At 40.1% G+C, this 17,947-nt stretch overlaps 1 protein-coding gene and 1 long non-coding RNA gene across 4 annotated transcripts in view; both read left to right on the forward strand.

Annotated features, from left to right (window-relative positions):
• Nucleotides 1-4,069: 4,069 nt before the first annotated feature.
• The window catches only part of kctd15b (potassium channel tetramerization domain containing 15b), a 36,298-nt gene continuing 22,420 nt past the window's right edge, over nucleotides 4,070-17,947 (forward strand). The window contains exons 1-2 of one of the 3 annotated variants that reach the window (XM_014021793.1): nucleotides 4,070-4,473; nucleotides 16,223-16,398. In XM_014021793.1, the coding sequence (XP_013877247.1) occupies nucleotides 4,102-4,473; nucleotides 16,223-16,398 (548 nt within the window). In that variant the 5' untranslated portion in view covers nucleotides 4,070-4,101. Of the gene's footprint in view, nucleotides 4,474-13,411; nucleotides 13,895-14,110; nucleotides 14,309-16,222; nucleotides 16,399-17,947 lie in introns of those variants that run through there. The other 2 variants (XM_014021795.1, XM_014021794.1) reach the window with 2 other exon arrangements.
• LOC106527036 (uncharacterized) lies at nucleotides 4,526-5,709 on the forward strand. The gene is made up of 2 exons (XR_001311330.1): nucleotides 4,526-4,897; nucleotides 5,094-5,709. It is a non-coding gene; the product is annotated as an uncharacterized LOC106527036 (long non-coding RNA).

Below are 17,947 nucleotides of genomic sequence, written 5' to 3' on the forward strand. Positions count from 1 at the left end.
ATTTATTTATTTATTTTTGGATGTGTTTATATTTTCTGCAGAATAACAAGTTCAACAATGTATTGGGCTTTTTTAGTATCAACATTGTGTAGTGTCTTTCCCATTGAAAAAAGGTTTTACACATGTAGCAGACCTAGAAAATGTTTGCATCTATTTAGCAAATGTGAAAAAAATAATTTAGAATAACAGAGGAAACCACTTGCAGAATGAGTTCAAACCAACGCAGACAAAGAAGACTTTCAACACTATAAATTAGATATGATGTGTGAGAGAATAAACACATTGGTTTTGAGAACACAATGGAGACCTAGCCATTCTTTTGACGATTTGCCACTCAGTTGTCAGGGGGAAAGGTTCGGCCCGGCTGTTCAATTTTACTTCAGGTCAACCTGGGAGCAAAGAAGTGCCTGCAGTGAGCTCCAGGCTCGCTCCTGCCTGACATTCAGGACGGTGGAAAACACGATCAGGCTGTAATTCGCTGCACAAAACCAGACCATCGCTAGATAACAAGAGAAAAGATCAGCCTTTTGACAAAAGGTTTTTACAAAATGTTCATAAAACTTCACTTTGAATCAAGTAAAAACTACAGAAGTAAAAACTGACAATATGTTTTGGTATTGGTTTGTCTTGCTCCTATTCATCTCCTGCAAACAAACACTTGTGCCACCTTCCTCCCCCACCTGAACCTCTCTCCTCCTCCCCTCTCACCTCTCCAGGATTGCCCTTGAGCTCAGGGGCGAAACAGCCGAGCTGCAAAGACACCCCCCTCCCTCCACCACCACCTCCTCCACCTCCAACCCCCATCTCCAAAACCACAACACAGGCACAGCTGGAGTTCTCTGGAAATGGCTCTTCAAAGTAAGAGCATTTGTACCTTAAAGGTCAACACACATGCACACACACACGCACATGTGCACCATATGGTTGACATTTTGTAAATCTTTAAATGGTTTAAATACTTCATAAAATGTGTGAAAACATTAATAAATTATTCCAGAATGGGTTTAACTAAAGGTTCAGCTCATTTGAAATAGAAAAAGACTCAGGTGTTTTGAACCAATGCAAAAACAACCATACTTTGGTTACATTTTAGAAATTTGTAAAAGTTTCATTTTCATTTGTAACAGAGAAAGATCACATAACAACCACAGATTAACTCTGATAGAGGGGGATAGCTGATTTAAAAAATCTTTACTCCTTTTTTAGCTATATTGTTGCTGGAAATATTTTACTATTTTTTATTTTGGATAAATAAAGAGGAAATACATTTTTGGTATACTTAGATTATGTTTGGTGAGACAAACTAACATGATTTCTCTGAAACACAGTGATGGTCGTGTCATGGTTTGGGCCTGTTTGGTGAAATATGGGCCAGAAACATCTGTAATTACAAATGAAGCAGTGAATTGAGAATTATACAAGCCCACTCTGAAGACATGTCAAATGTTTATCAACTTAATTTCAAAGAAAAAAAGTAGGTAATTGTTCAACACAAATATGTTTGGCTTCAAATTTTTTTCTACCAAAAAATTATGATTATCCTAATATAATAGAAATTTGCAAATACTTGTACTTGTAAAAATGTCCTGATACCCTGAATCAACCAGGTTNGTGTTGGTGTTTACATTTCAAGTTAAATGTTTGTCAGTTTCATGTTCAAAAGGTTTATCCAAGTTTAAAGAAAATCTTTATTTTATTTTTTTTAATGTTGCAACAGTATATGTCATGCTGTATTTGATTTAATCCAGTCAGAGGGGCTGTAGTTCGATAAGGAAGGAGAGCTATGTTCTAAATAATAGAATTGTGTTTTTAAAGTCACTGTGTAATGTTTAAGTTCTAACGGTTTATCCAAGTTTAAAGAAAATCTATATATATATATATATAAATGTTGCAACAGTAAAGATCATGCTGTATTTGATTTAATCCAGTCAGAGGGGCTGTAGGTCGATAAGGAAGGAGAGCTATGTTCTAAATAATAGAATTGTGTTTTTAAAGTCACTGTGTAATGTTTAAGTTCTAACTTAGTAAGTACTATGTATGGGTATCAACAAGTGCCCAAAATGAAGTACTCCTCAGTTTGAGAAAATCTGGTATCGGGACACCACTAATTTTTTATTGATACAACAAAATATAAAATTTTCAGTTACAAAAAAATAAAACGTGCATTTCTAATTTGTATTTTTCTGCCAAATATAAAGTAAACACCACAAGCAATGAATTTTTATTTAGAAGTGTGTTTTGAATGGAAATGGTCACTTGTTGATAAGAAGTGTAAAATGGTCCAAAGTAAAATCACTTTAAAGAAAAAAAAAATCTCCGGTTCACAGAACTTTCATATTCAGTAGCTACAAGTCTTCATTTGTTTCCACACCTTGTGCAAATTCAGAGTAACATTTCCAACATATAGTCATTTAAGCATTAACCTGTTTGTTTTAATGTTTGTGAAAAATAAGTCTAAAGTCTCCTATGCCATCATATGTTGTGRTTTTAGAGAGTATTTGGCACTGTTGTGCTTACTGGGAAACAAAAGGACATGACGACACTCAAAGCTACATCATCCTGTGACAAAAACAAAAAACAAAAAAGAAAACGTTACCGCTCCTCATATGTATAAAAACTAGATTTTTACCAACCAAAGTTGGTGGAATTGCATGATGTGACCATAAAATGTCATCAGCCAGCAGCCTGAGTCCCTATCAGGCAGTCTGCTGCACAGAGCACTCTGAAGTAGCCGTGGGCGCTGGCCGCACTAGCAGGCACCCTCCCCCCCCATCGCCTCTCTTGTCTCTCTTCCTCTGTCTGTCTCTCCGTTTTTTTTTGTTTTTTGTTTTTTTCTTTTGCCGTGACCCTACCAAGCTCCACCACCCCTCCCCTCACTCTGTCACCCCTGAGGCGCTGCAGCTTCCATAGTGTCAGTGCCGGGGCCTCAGTGTTGACAAAGCAGCAGGCCTTCAGAAGACACATCAAACCCCGTCCCTCTTCTGTGCTGTTAGGGAGCTCAGCGCTCAACAAAAGGACAGGGACTCCAGTTTAAGTCTCGGGCCATTACGAGACTCAACAACACGGCTACAGACAGACAGAAGGCCCTCGAGGAGCCTGAACGTGTACCACGCCGTGCAAACATCGGCTCCCAGATTAAATCCCAGCTTTCTGACCGTTGTGATGACAGGGCTCTGACGGATGACTGTAAATATGAAGCATAAGTCAAGGCTGCGGGTTGATGCCATCCTGACACATGCACTCTAATGAGGACTGTGGGTGCGCTGCGGTGCCAGGGACTCCCCCCCGAGGCACTCCGAGTGGGGACGGGTGGTACGTGATGCATACCAGATGTGATTGGAGACATCACGCTGTTCACGTTGTTTTCTGCTAAATAAACAGATGCAGCAACCAAAGCAAAAGATCRTTTTTACCTCCGTTCACACATTCAAAGCGTGGTGCTGGAGTCGACAAGAATCAGGAGCACAAAAACACGCTTCGCAAGATTTTTATTTTTTGAATGCTTTGTAGAAACATATAGATATCTTAAACTGCAGATCGTCATCCTCCGGGTGCTTCTTTACCTGATAACCTTCTTCACAGGTGTTTTCATATCTTGTGTATAAATCTGTAATTAAAGCTTTGAACCACTTGATGGCAGCAAAACTGACCCTTCAGTCAAATCCCAAAAACTGGCCTAGATTTTAAAGATCAAAATGAGAAACTAAGAGGTGTAGTAACCTCATTTTCTTGAGTACTTCAGTATTTTTTAGGGTTTTAAATTTTACTAAGTGTTTTTTTATTGTAACTTTTACTTTTGTTACATTCAAAGGATAAAAATTATACTTTTACTTCCTTACTTTTAATTTAGACAGTGCAAATTGTAAAAAAATATTCTTTAAACATTATAAAAGTCATAAATGGATTGTTGTAAATGAGTAAAAGTTGTCACAACTATAGATATTTGAATTGTGAAGGTATAGTTCAATTTGCCTAACGGGATATCTTTCAGGATTTTGTGGGCGTGTCTTAAAGGGCAGCCTCGTGTCGACACGCGGCTGCCTTCAGTGTGACCCCTGCCCTTACAGAGCTAGCATTTTGTTGTTAGCTAGCTAAACCATTATGCCTCATTCTCCTCGCTCGTGCGTCTTCCCGGGATGTCCCAATGTGCAGGGTAGCAGTTCTGTGTCTTTATTTAAGTTTCCTAAAGAGGACCACCTGAAGAAACTCTGGATGGATTTTGTGAGCGGCCATGGCGGAGACACAAGGATTACCAACAACACTCGCCTCTGCAGCTCTCATTTTACTGCAGGTAGTTTTACAAACTACTTGGAGACACAGTTGGGATTTATGGACAGTCGATTGGTGCTGGTTCGTGAGGCTGTACCGACCATCTCCCTTCCYGACCCTCATCCTCCCGCCATCGCCGCTGCCACCGCTCCAGAACCTGACACGGGCACCTCCGAAGGCGAGCTAATGCACCCAAACAATGAAGTAAGTTCAAAGAGCAAAGAGCTAGTTCAAAGACAGACGCAAACGGTGGCTCGTGCGGTGAGGGCTCGTGAACGCGGACAGGGACCGCGCAATGCATTTTGGGAGTTTAGGACACGGAAGTTAGCAGCAGAGAYGGGTTAGCTGCGCAGTTTGTTTTGTTATTGTTTTGGTTTTGTGATCCACCGCAAAAGTACACTCAAAAGGTGAATGAAAGCTGTGTTATTAACAGCCGCAGTCCTTCTCACGATCGGAGGGGGAAACTTATAGCAAAGGGGGTGCGTTTTTTTTTCAGCCTTTCGGCATGAAAACAACACAGGAAGCCAGGCTGCCGAGCTAACAGATGGGTGGCAGCTGCCACGAACCAACATCACCTTCAGGAGGATTTCCAGAAATATGTTTGTGTGATCRCGTCATTTCCACACAGGTAAGGTTCAATGAAATATTAAACTTATTAACTACACATACGTATATAGCTTAGGATTGTTCATATGTAGCTATAACAAGCTAACTAGATAGTTATCTTAAGAGAACAACCCTAAAAGTCATGTATGCCCAGCTAGCTTTAACTTTGCACAAGCTGCACTGCTAGCTATATAATAAAGTTCTTTTATCCTTTTCAGGCAAGCCAGCCTACGAGTTGTTGGATTGTCATCCTGACTGGGTACCTTCTTCCTGGGCGCACAGAAGTTCAAGCTGGAGGAAARTAGGATCCTGAAGGAAGAGCTGTTCTGAAATAAATAATAAATAAAAAGAATGAGCRATTCTTACAAGATGATGTGATGGTCAAGTATTTCACTGGACTTCCATGTTTGGCTGTTTTTGATGGGAGAGCTGACTCAGCTACTTCTGTCTAACACAGACTTGAAACTGAGCTGAACATGAAAATTGTTCCACATAGGAGTGTTGTATAAATGACTGAAGAATATTTCAGTTTTGAGTTTCTTTATTTATGAAAAAATGTTGATAATGTTGATGTTTATAACATATAAAGCATGTCAAGGTTACAGTAACTGAACTGTAAATGCCACTGTGAGCAAATAAAATACAATTTGAATACAAACTAAAATTTAAACTGAAAATGTACTGCAGATATTTCACGTGAATAGTGTTCTAATAAAACCGATGGAGTGGCAGTTTAATCTGAAATATGCACCATTTCTGTAYACAAGTAAGTGAATAAAAATATTGTAAGCATATTTGCTGCTAATGAAAAATAAAACTTGAAAAAAAAAACTGGCTTTCAAAATTATGAGATTAAATTTAGGATTCTGAATGCCAGAAAATAAAAGTGAAATTTTCCCTTGGTGGGCACAAGCTTTAAATGRAAAAGGTAAAGTCAGCATCAACCAGTATGCTGGAGCATCAGTGACTGTTTTGRTCCCCTGTCTCTGAACAACAACTTTAATTTTAAACATTAGGGCACCAACAAGTGTGCAAGACTCTGCAGTGCCTGCCATTGCACGTGCAGTGTGCACAGTCCACTTGGCYGGTCGAACTTCGAATYRCCCATGGTTGGAGCWGTGGTTCATCCAGGCGCTKAGAGTGCAGAACCTAGAAAATGAAATTGTGTAAAATTAATGCCAAAATATTAATATAGAATTGCTGTAAACCCAATCAGCTTCACATCACTACTTATCTTCAGTTGTAAATATAGAGTAACTGTACAATCAGTTCTAGTTTTTCAAGGTTTAAATTCACCATTTTAGCTGATGTGAAAGAATTTATCAGTTTTATCTGTGTGTAAATATGCATGCATTTATGTGCTCCATGATCCAGGACAGGTGATCATGAATTTCACCAATTTGGAATAAAAAAATATGTTTTTCTCTATAATAATAATAATCAGAATAAACATTGTGTTTTACATTTATCACCAGAAACAACATGTAACAGTGATTTTAAAGGTTGAAGATTACATTTATTGAGTGTAAACAACTTTACAWAGTGTGGTTTAAATGAAAGACATTAAAAGAAATCAGAAGAGCTTTAATGTTTCTAATTAAACCAGGGGTGTCAAACTCATTTTCACCGAGGACCACATGAGCGTTATGGTGGCCCTCGAAGGGCCAATTGTAATGAACTTTGACATTTYATGTTTAACTTTGACTAAACAGTGTTTTAATACGTCCTTTTTAAAACACTGATAAGAACTAAGTGTACGACTGACTAAATCTGAAATAAATACAGAAATATTATTAAAGTAAAACTAATAAAGTCACAGAGTTTAGTAACATGTTGACAATGACAAATAAAGCAATCTGAATCTGAATGTTGCAAATGACCGGAACTCATCATGAAATGGGTTGTTTATGCAGTGTTGAAATTATTTAATTGAGTAAATGTAAAGCATTTTATTCAACTCTGTTTAGTGGAAGTAACTGCAACACTTCACTTCTTACAGAGWGTAAGTAAAAGTACTTTTTACTTTCTCAATTATTGTGAGATGTTTTATGACTTTTACTTAATTACTTTTCTTATCGGTGAAATTCATTTTTACCAGAATCATTTTCTGTTAAGGTGTTTTTACTTTTACTTAGTTATTTTTTAAGTACTTTATAGACCTCTGGAAACTGAAAGGTTGAGTGAAAAGCAAAGGAACAAAATGAAATATAAAATATAGATATTTTTGCCATGTCGTCTTTATTTTTGGGGGGGGAGAAACACTGTAGCAGTGCTTTTTCATCCATTCATCCATTCATCCATCCATCCATCCATTCATCCATCCATCCATCCATCATCTTAACCCGCTTCTTCCTTTCCGGGAGACTGGTTCCCATATCCAGCAGTCACTGAGGGGCGGGGTACTCCCTGGACAGGTCGCAAGTCCATTACAGGACCACATAAGATAAACAAGACAAAAATCATTCACTCTCTCACAATTTACTTAGTAATATTGTTTACTTAAACAAAAATGACGTGCATCTAAATGAAACCTGTCGGTTATATATAAAAAAAACAAGCACATTCTGTTTCTGTCAGTGTGGTCATTTAAACTCACTTTGATGAATTTGTGTCAGCTTTCAGTAAATTAACTAGATGTTTAACTTGTTCCAATAATTCCTGACCTAACAGGTCACATAGGAATCTGGATGCATTTTGTTTTTCAATGATTCCTTGTGTTGCATTAGTAAACCTGAATGCTTCAGAGGCACCACCAATAGGTGCAATGCCCCCATAACGTTGATGACCAATCAATGGCTGCCACAGCTAATCAACAGAAATAAACACCAAAATGCTAAATGGTTATAACTCAGTCAAATGTACAGATATTGAGCTTAGGTTTGCTGTGTTTGTAGCTGAGAGTCATCCACACACAAGCACTACACACTGCACAATGTTTTTGTACGTTTATGACTGCTGTTCTCGCTGTAAAATAAGAAACTGAAGAACACATTTCAACTCTGCAGTATTTTTTATTTTTCAAATAGCCCTTTTATGACAACCATAAGATTACTGAAATTSTGTTTTGGGTTTTGGTGCGCCCCTTAAACATTATGAGTGACCTTGTCACAATTAACTGTTGTTGTTTGTGTTGTCTGCTTAATATTAATTAAAAGTCTCAATCAACCAGATGAACAACAGTGAAGTCGTTGCTGTTTTACCTGTGAAAGCGGTATCGACTCATACGTGCAACTCTCAGAGAGCAAACACTCTCTTTGTGATCAGCTTTTCCCCAAACTTAATTGCTGGCCTAAAGCACAAGAGGGAGTTCTGCTTTGTGCTTGTTAGGTGTTTGTGTGCAACACAACCCATATGTTCTATTAATATACTGACACCTTATTACCCCCTCCCTCTCTCTCTCCCCTAGTCTGTCTCTGAAATAATGAACAATAAGTGTCGCTGCTGCACCTCAGACACACACACCAACATCAAGCAGAATGTCAAATGGCTGCAAGAGCGGTGCGATTGACAGCAACCGGGCTCCACGAGGCACGCAGATGACTTAAAGCAAGTTCTGAATGTTCTTTTCAAACTTTCTCCACATGCCAGAGGGCGAAGGAGAGGAAGTGTTGATCTGATGTAAAAGGCTTAAAAGAAATTCTTGCAAATGCTCACATTTAGACAGCATGAAGATCTGACTGTATCTACAGTTTTCACCTCACTGTATACAGTATGTATGAGAGGTGGATGATAAAAAAAAAACATGCTGGACAAACAAGCATCTTCAAGCATCAGAGTTTGGATGTAAAATAGGTTTTGTGAAGTTGGTTAATTTGAGTCATAAAGTATTTAAAAGTAGGGTTTTTTTGTTTTGTTTTTTCGCCACCAAAAGACAAAGGTGGAAGTTATTGATCTTGTCCGTTTTTGTTTGTTGTCTGTCTGTTACCAAAATATCTCCTGAACCACAGGACAAATTTTAATGAAAGTTTCAGGAATTGATTATTGGAGATCCATCTGCAACTGATTGCCTTGAGCAGTCACCTCCTTTCAAAATTGTTGCCACAAACAGCTAATCTTAAAAAAAATTGCTGCAACTTTGTTAATTATACAGATATTGAGGTAAAGTTAGTGGTTCTAGTTTAGACTGCTCTGCAGCATGTCTTATATGTTAGCTGATAGGTGAAATATGTTTGCTTTTAATATTGCCATAATTTTTCAAGTAATCTTAATTTGTCTGTTTGCAAAATATCTCATAAACTGCTGGATGGATTTTAATGAAACTTTAAGGAAATGATTGTTGGATCCACCTCAGCAAGTTAGAGCAAACTCTGTTCAAGACAACCACCACAGCTAACAGGCATTAGAAAACACAACAGTGGCTATAATTCTGACAATTTTATAGATCAGGGGTGTCAAGCTAATTTTCACCGAGGGCCACATGAGCGTTATGGTGACCCTCGAAGGGCCACTGGTAATGGACTTTGACGTTTCATGTTTAACTTTGACTAAACAGTGTTTTAACACGTCCTGTTTTAAACACTAATAAGAACTAAGTATATGACTGACTAAATCTAAAATAACTACAGAAATATTATTAAAAGTAAAACTAATAAAGTTTTACTCACTGATGAGTTTCTAGTGAGTAGCTAGTATGGCAGATTTATGGTGGATGCTGACTTGAAAGCAGCTTATTTTCAGACAGCTCAAGGGTCAGATTTATAAAAGATTGCRTGGAAACCATACCAAAAGTGAACGTACGGCCAAAAAACTAAAATGGCGTTCGCCAAAAAAAATTCAGATTTATAAAACATGCGTACGCATGTTTCTGCACATCTTTCCTTTTTAGATCACAGCTTCACCTCAGAGTTTGCGCACGAGGTCCCGCTTCAAGTTCTACCCTCTACACGCCCACACTCAACCATAAACAGTCAATGTAAAGTACCTCATGAATGTTAAGATGTATTTAAATCAGTCATCTGATCAATGTCAAAAGAAGTGATTGGCTCAGACACGCTCCGTCGTGCGTCTGGAGGATAATAGGTGCTGACAACTGCTCACGTAAACAGAATGTCTAAGTGACACAGATTTTCCCTCATTTTGCAGGTTTACAGACGTTTAGAGTAATCTAATAATTTTTATCAAAAACTCAGCTTCAAATTAATTTTCTCTCAGAGCCTGCAGGACGATAAAAACAATAAATAAAATTAAACAAGTCAGATAAAGTTAAAAATAAGTTCACCTCTCTTCTCCCCCATCCTCGCCCTCCTCTGTTATCTGCGGCTGACCATCTCCTCACCCCCACCACACGCACGTGAGAACTACGGACATTAAAAAGTGAATCTTTTATAACATCCACGCTGGCGAGGGCGCGCACCCAAAGCGTGACTATAACCAAGATTTTTGCTGTTGTGCTTTGCTGAACTGTGTCTTGTCGGGGAGGGGGTCTGTGAGTCAGGGTCGTGAAGAGGAAGGAGATGAATGGAGATGTGTGAACTTTTATTTAAGATTTAAGTTTTTTATTTCAAAGGTCCTTATGGCTCAGCAGCAGAAGCACAAATTACACTGTTAAGAAAGCTAAAGTCTATCTAAAATCTAAGTCTGATTATGAAGTGAAATCAAATATCTTACAGTGATCATTACACAGGGTGGCTCTAATTCCTCACTTCACCATCTGTGTCGCAGTTTCCCACCTCCAAAATGAGCGTACGCGTGGGTCAGAGCTGGCTGAGGCACCGCACATTTTCACGTCAAGTTTGGATTTTATAAATCACAACCTTGGCTTGAAAAGTGGCGTACGCACGTTTCTGGGCTCCTTTTGTGCGTACGCAAGCTTTATAAATCTGACCCCAGTTACTTAAAGCCAACTGCTCAGGGGCAGGACAATTGTTATTATCTTTCACCTTTTAAATTTATTTTGTTGCATTTAATCATAAATTTAAAGTTTAMCATTGATATAAGAAACAGTTTTCATGTAAAGTAAAAAAAATATATATATGTATTTTTTTTTTGGGGTGGGGTACCCCCCTGGCACGCGGGCCTTGAGTTTGACATGTGTTATAGATTTTCTAAAATTTGCTGTGGAAGCAGGTTGAAGTCAATCACAACACATCAAAGAGCTCGATGAATAAAAATCCTCACTTCAGACTTGATTTATGAACCAGGACAGATTTGAATCAATAACTGGATGTACATCTACAACCCAGTTCACAATGGCTGCAATTTACTATGAGCTAAGACTTTAAAGTCTTTCATGAATGCCTTAATTAAGGTGGTTTTACCACATGTAACCATAAATAATATTCACTTCTGATTCCAAATAGGTCAAAATGACATGTTGTTTCACAGGGTTGACTCTTACCAGCAGATGGTACTACAGTGTTTCATTTTCTTATAAACCACTAATAAAAAGCACAACACACAAAAAATAAAAATAAAAAAATGGTCTCACTTCAGGTGGAGTTTCTTGTCACACAAAACAATTTAAAACTAAAAAGCTTCAGTCATGATCTCTGCATATAACTATACATCTCTACCATTTCAGACAGTATTTGATTGTTTTTGAAGGACATGGAAAAAGTCTGAAAGTAGAAAAACTTCAAAGATCACAAATTATTCTTTGCTGAAAAGATGAGCAGAGACAGACACAGGGCTCCTCTGTGCCACTTTGAGCAACACTAATAGCACCTGCCTTTTGGACCTGCAGGCAAACTTATTATCCATATAGGGTCATGCATTAATTCATCCACTTCATTAGCATAAGAAGTCAGAGAGACTTTAAAATATTGACTGATGTATGCATCTTAAACATCCTCATTTAAAATATGCACAAAAACCTATATTATTTGAGTTTTGTATGCGTTTATAAAGAAAAAGTAGAACAGAGCTGTTATCTGTTAGTGCTGCATGACAGAGACCAGACATCAATAATCTCATTAGCTGAGTCAATTATTACCATCAGATCAGTTCTGATCCCTAAAATCTGTTTGAATCTGTCACCAGTTAGTGGCAGGTCCCCCCCTTTTCACCTGCTGAGGCCCAGCTGCTCAGGAGGCCAGATGTTTGGATTTCTTCCGAAATCTCCAAGCTGCATGCAAAACATGCTCCAGATGACCTACTTCTTCCAGTCAGACACCGATAAAAATCCATAAATTAAAGAAATTAACTGATAGGGCCCGGGGCCACTTTGTAAGCTATTTAAATCTTTAAATTTACAACATCCCTGCATATTTCATGTATTTGAACTAACTCCGGGCTTGTTTCCTTTAATGAGAAAAAAAAAAATCTGATTTTCCCTCAGGTTTTTTTTTTTTTTTTACCTCTGGAAACAACAAATCTAAGCCAGAGGCGGTGGGGTTGGGGGAGAGATGGGAGCGCTCTGAGGCACGTGCAGGTCTCTCTAATTATACCAAAAAGTTTATCTGCCTCAAGGAGAGACGCATGCTCACACTCCCATCAGTCCTGCTGTCACATATCACCAGAAATATCACTTTTGTTTATGCAGAAAGGTGTACTGTGATGCAACTTCTTCTTTAGGATTTCCCAAAAGTGGTTTGGGACTGCATGAACCTTCAAAAACACATAATTTCAATAAAACACCCATTTTTTTTCTGTCTTATGATTAAACCACCGACGTCTTTATGTAAATTCCGTGGACCAATAGCACAGTTTCTACACTGGTTGGCGCCAAATATCAAGAAACCGCACGTCTCGCGCCAAAGCCGTGCACTGGGCTTCAGTGTTGCATCAATAATTCATAGTTATACCCCTAAAAAAATTAATAAACAAAACAAACACATAATTATCTTATTTAAGGTGCAAGTACCTGCTTGACCTCCTTATTATTTGTTATTTTTTTAATGGGGGGGGGGGGGCAACTCCTGAGCGCCTCCTCGCTTGCATTGTGTAAAAAAATAATAATCAGCCACAATCTGCTTTTAAAAAAAAAGTCTGGAGGCTGCCTGCTTTTTCTTTCACTTGGGAGTGAGGGGGAGGGAGATGAGGGAGGAGGGGGGGTGTTCTGTGCAGATATCTCCATCTAAGCCCCCCCYGCGCTATAATTGAAATGGCGCATTTGGCTGCGGGCAGGTTGTGAGGGCGCTTTCTGCAGCAGCATGCATGCATGTCCGCGCGTACACGTCATTTGGTTTTAATGGCCCGCAGGAAATGTTGGCGCTCCAACTCCAGACATTAAGGGAGGCAGAGGGAGGGAGCAGGGACAGACTGAAGGATGCACCTCTTCGTTTCAACGTGCTTATTTTGACTTTATCAACAAGTTACTGCCAGCTTTTTATTCCGACTCATTGCCCGGGTGAAGGAGCACGGCTGCTTCCCGGGCTTTAAACTTTCAAAGCAGGCTGCAGATGGAAGCTGCGGGACCGCCTGGGGAACTATTACATCAGACGAAATGACAATGATTAAAATCTGCTCAATCTAAAAAAAATCTGCATCTGCTCAGAGACTGACACTTGCCTGTTAGGTTTCCTCACTCGCTCCCCCTCATCCTCATCATCATCCTCATCATCTCCTCTGTATCACAACTTCACACCGTTCAGAGGAAACGCTCTACTTTTTGTTTTTTGCCGTGAAAGAGAAAAAAAAAGAGGGGGTAGAGAGAGAGAGAAAAAATACAAGTTATTATATCTATGAAGTCATAATTTCAGGAATAGCGGGGTATCACATTTTCTTTCCTTGAGAAAATTGCCGAGGCGAGAGAGWGGAGTTGAGCTAATTGTAGCCTAATCCCTGGCCCAGAGGCGCTCGGGCAGCCCGGAGCGAGATTTTTTTTCTCCCTTTTTTTTTTCTTTTTTAGCTCCGCTCTGTTATTTAGAGAGGGATTATTGGCTTTCTTCGTCTCATAACAAACCACAGGGGCAGTTTCATTTAGGGCAAACAACAAAAAAAGAAGGAGAAGGAGAAGAAGAGGACAGGCAGACAAGAAGAGGCAGAAAGACGGAACGGGATTCCGACAAGAGCGCACATTTTATGCGTAACCGAATCAGAGCCGAGAAGGGGGAAGGAGACCAGCTCATCTATGTTCAAGGTAAGGACGCTTCCTGCGCGCTTTGGTACGAAGCAGCTGGCTGAGGACAGGTCGAGGCAGTCGTTTTTTTTTTTTCTCTCTCCCCCTCTTCTATTCAGCCTTTAAAGCCACAGAGGCACTTTGCGAGCAGGCGGTCGATCCCGGACACAATTTTTGTGTCTCTTTTTAGAAAAAAAAAAGCAGTTTGTTGTGCGTGTCGAAGGGGGGTGGGATAGAGTGGGGTGGGGGGGAAGGAAAAGACTTTGCTTTCTGTGCCGTGTTGGTGCGGCTTCGTGCCGAAGCTTGACCGTGGGGTTGGTGCGTTTGGAGACAAGCTGGTTTAGGTTTTTTTTTTTTTTTTAACGCGGACAGCAGCTGGGACTGAGCCGCCGGTGTCGCCGGATTTCATCTGGACTTCCTACAATGTTTGAAACGGTACGGTGACAGTTTTCATGTGACTCAATCCTCTTTTGTATTCACGCAAAGTGCGGTGTCATCATGTAGGAGTTCTGGATGTTTTGTGGTTAATTCCGCACGGCAGGAATGAGGCGCCATGTTGAGCATGTGGATTAGAGGCAAAGAGCTCAGGGTTGTCATGTCCCTGCGGTGTGTTGCTGCTCTGTCTGTCGGCCTGTCTATTATTTCCCAACCCCATCCGCGTGTCCTCCTGTGATTTCTCTCCATTCTGGGTCATCTGGGTTTCTGCGTGGAGTGGAATCCGCTCCGGTGTCTGAGCAGGCGGCAATCAGTGGAGAGACTGAGGCAGATCTTTTATAGCTCCTTTTTGTGTGTGTGTGTGTGTGAATGTGTTTGTGTGTGTGTGGAGGAATTTTTTCCACGTTTTGTCTGCTGGTGTGTGTTTCTGTGTAGCGGTTAGATAAAAAATATTAAACATAAATATGGCTACTTTTTCCTGCTTTTTATTGACTGAACATGTGCGTAAAACTGGTGGGACACAGAATGAGAGATGCCGGTGATGGGACAGGGCCAAAACTTTCAAGTCTCTCCAAGTTTTTTTTTCTCCTCCTCCTCCTCCCCTCTCTCTCCCTCTTTTTTCCCAGGGATTTGAAATGTAATCCCGTCCGCCTGTAATCGTATTAAACGAACCCGATACTGCTGTGAGGAGGGCAACACCCTGGAACAAAAAAGAAAAGAAAGAAAACTCGAGTCTCACTTTGGTGCCTGGTGGCAAATGTCTCAAAGCCGCAGGGAGGATTTCACCCATAGATGCAGAAAAATATAACAGCTCAACTAACTGATCTAAGCAGATGTATTAGTTTTATGAGGCTTCTATTTTAAGTATAATTGAAGGTCTTTGAGGTTAAACAGAAACCAGCTGTGACGATCATTTCAAAACAAAACAGCGGCTAAACCTGAAAACTCGGTGTCCAACAAGCAACACATGAGCTGAGGTCAGCTGGTTTACCTGCAGCTGATGGTAAACAAATTAACAGATTGCTCCCTGTAGAATAGATCAAAGTCAAATGAGCCTCCAGTTGATTCAAAATCTATATTTTAAAGCATCTGATCGGTTAATAATTACTCAACCCTGGCCTCTTCCTGATGCGAGCTCCAGTCCCAAACTCTCTTGCTTATCATTTATTGTTATTTTTTTAAATTATATCCGAAACCTGAAATGTTTCTCTGTTAGCTCAGACTGAGCAGGACACTTCCTGCTTCGGCTTGATTGTCTGTCAGGTGCGGACAGTCTGAGCTCTTTTACCACCGCAGCGCGTTTTTACGCACAGTGCGTCTTTTCAGCCCCGTGTGGAGTCACATGACAAGACATCACCTGAATGTTATTTTCTTTATACGATGAATGTGTATATAGGTGTAAGTTAAGAAAAATGCCCCCCCCCCCCCCCCCCCGTCCACACACACCTCCGCCCTCCCCCCTCGCGYCTCTCCTGCTCTCAGATTGGTGCGTCTTGGCGCATCACGTCTAACACATAAGGCGACCTTTAATTAGAATATTGCAGCAGCAGTTTATTTTATCCCCCTGGAGGCTGACACCTAGCATCACCCACCCTCCTCCTCCTCCTCCTCCTGCCATCACCCCCCCCACCCCCAATCCTATCTGTCTATCTCTCTCTCAGCCCTGTTCCCTAATAAGCATCCTCCTATCCTCGCCCGCGGTGCTGCATGAAAAGATGCAAACATACTTAATTAGAGCGGTGGCAATAATTTCCAGGCTAAACATGCGACCAGACAGACATGGAAGTGATCTGATACCATCCAGGCAGGATCCTCTCCTGAGCAGGATCACTCCGTAGATGTTTTTTAGTTTTTTTTCTCTCTCTCCTCTCGTTTACCWTTGTTCCCATGGCTTTTCTCTACACTTGCTTTCAGGAGGGAAGAAGCATGTCACGGCTCTCTCTGACCCGGTCCCCGGTCTCTCCTCTGGCTGCCCAGGGGATCCCTCTTCCCGCACAGCTGACCAAGGCGAACGCCCCCGTGCACATCGATGTCGGGGGCCACATGTACACCAGCAGCCTGGCGACCCTCACCAAGTACCCAGACTCAAGGTAAGAGGCGAGCCCACCTCCCCCACGGCTGTCTGTCTGTCTGTCTGTCTGTCAGGCTTTGGTCAGCTGATTCAAGCAGCTGATTCACAACAATCTCATTAGTCAAAGAAAATCACTTTCTGAGAAGAAGAAAAAAGTTGACAAATGAAAGAGTGATTTGTATTCTGCTGTAAAAGTGAGGCAAAAAGAGATCATTTACCTAAAAACTGGAAACTTTTTCTAAATAAGTCAAATGAGTTGTTCAGATAACAGCATTTATTCAAGAAGTTATTCGTTTGTTTCACCGGTGTTGGAATCTGAATTTGTGATTTTTTTTTTTAAAGAAATAACTTTTTTAGTTTAATATCTTGTGTTTTCCAACCGTCTAAACTTGCCCGGTTTTCTTTGCTGCAGGGTTTGATTTAAGTTTTTCTCATTCTTTTTTATAATTTTATTTATACGTTTCTCTAATGTGTTGGGTGAATTTAGCATGTTTCCCTGCTGATGTCAGTCGTTGCGTTTGGGTGAATATTCAGCATGCCCCCCCACCCCCCACCCCCAACACGCTTTTATTTATGTATTAGATTTTTTTTTACATCAGTAGATGTGAGAAATCCTTGGAGGGAAAACAATGATGTAAATGTCCGAAAGCCTGTCATCAAAGGCTTCAGTAAAGCAGCTTTGAATCTGATTAACATCCAGCACATCGACGTCTCATATTGACTTTTTTAGCCTTTTTAAGACCAATTTTATGGGTCTTTTTTAGAGAAATATGTGTGTTGAGTTATCCAGTTTATTCATTTTCAACCTCTTCATACTGCCCCACCTCCTGTTTTAACTTTCAGTTTATTGAAACAGAAGCTGGCATTATGGGTTATGTGCCGTGGAACTTAAAATAAGCTTTAAAAGTTTGTTTCCATGGGAGGAGAGGAAAATAAAAGTGGTCCTCACCCATTTCCAACATCAACAACATAAAAGAGTTTAATGTTTTCGCTTCAGTTCTGATCCAGGGTTACATTTTTTTATTTTTATTTTTTGTAGATCCAAGCGAAGAACTAAGACGTGCCATCTGATTTGAACGTCCTCCTTTTACGTTTCACAGCATCAGAGTTCGTGTCTAATGCACAGTGTCATTCATTACATTACAACGCCTTCAGTTCTGCATCAGCTCAGTCCCCAGTGGGACAAGGTAAACATCCACCAGAGAATCTGCCAAATTGGCTACAGGAAACGATCCATGTAATCCCCTGCTAATAAAAACTTGATACATAAAGTCTGCTGACGGGAAATCCCTGACAGCTCTCCCTTTCATTCCATTCGAACATGTCAGGAGAAAAATAAAGCTCCAACCAGGCAAGGGTTTAATACTGGTTTTGTTATTTAGACATTTTTTTTCTGCCCAATATTTCAGTATTATATCAGCTTTATTCAATTCAATAACAGTGGCTATTTATCTTTTTCTTCCATGTTTTCTTTTTTTTTTAAGCTTTGGTGTAGATTTTACACTTCACAAAGAAGTTATTCAAGGAGCAACACACACACACACACACACACACACACACACACACAC

The sequence above is a fragment of the Austrofundulus limnaeus genome, unplaced genomic scaffold (assembly GCF_001266775.1).
Source record: "Austrofundulus limnaeus strain Quisiro unplaced genomic scaffold, Austrofundulus_limnaeus-1.0 Scaffold306, whole genome shotgun sequence".
Taxonomy (NCBI): Eukaryota; Metazoa; Chordata; class Actinopteri; order Cyprinodontiformes; family Rivulidae; genus Austrofundulus; species Austrofundulus limnaeus.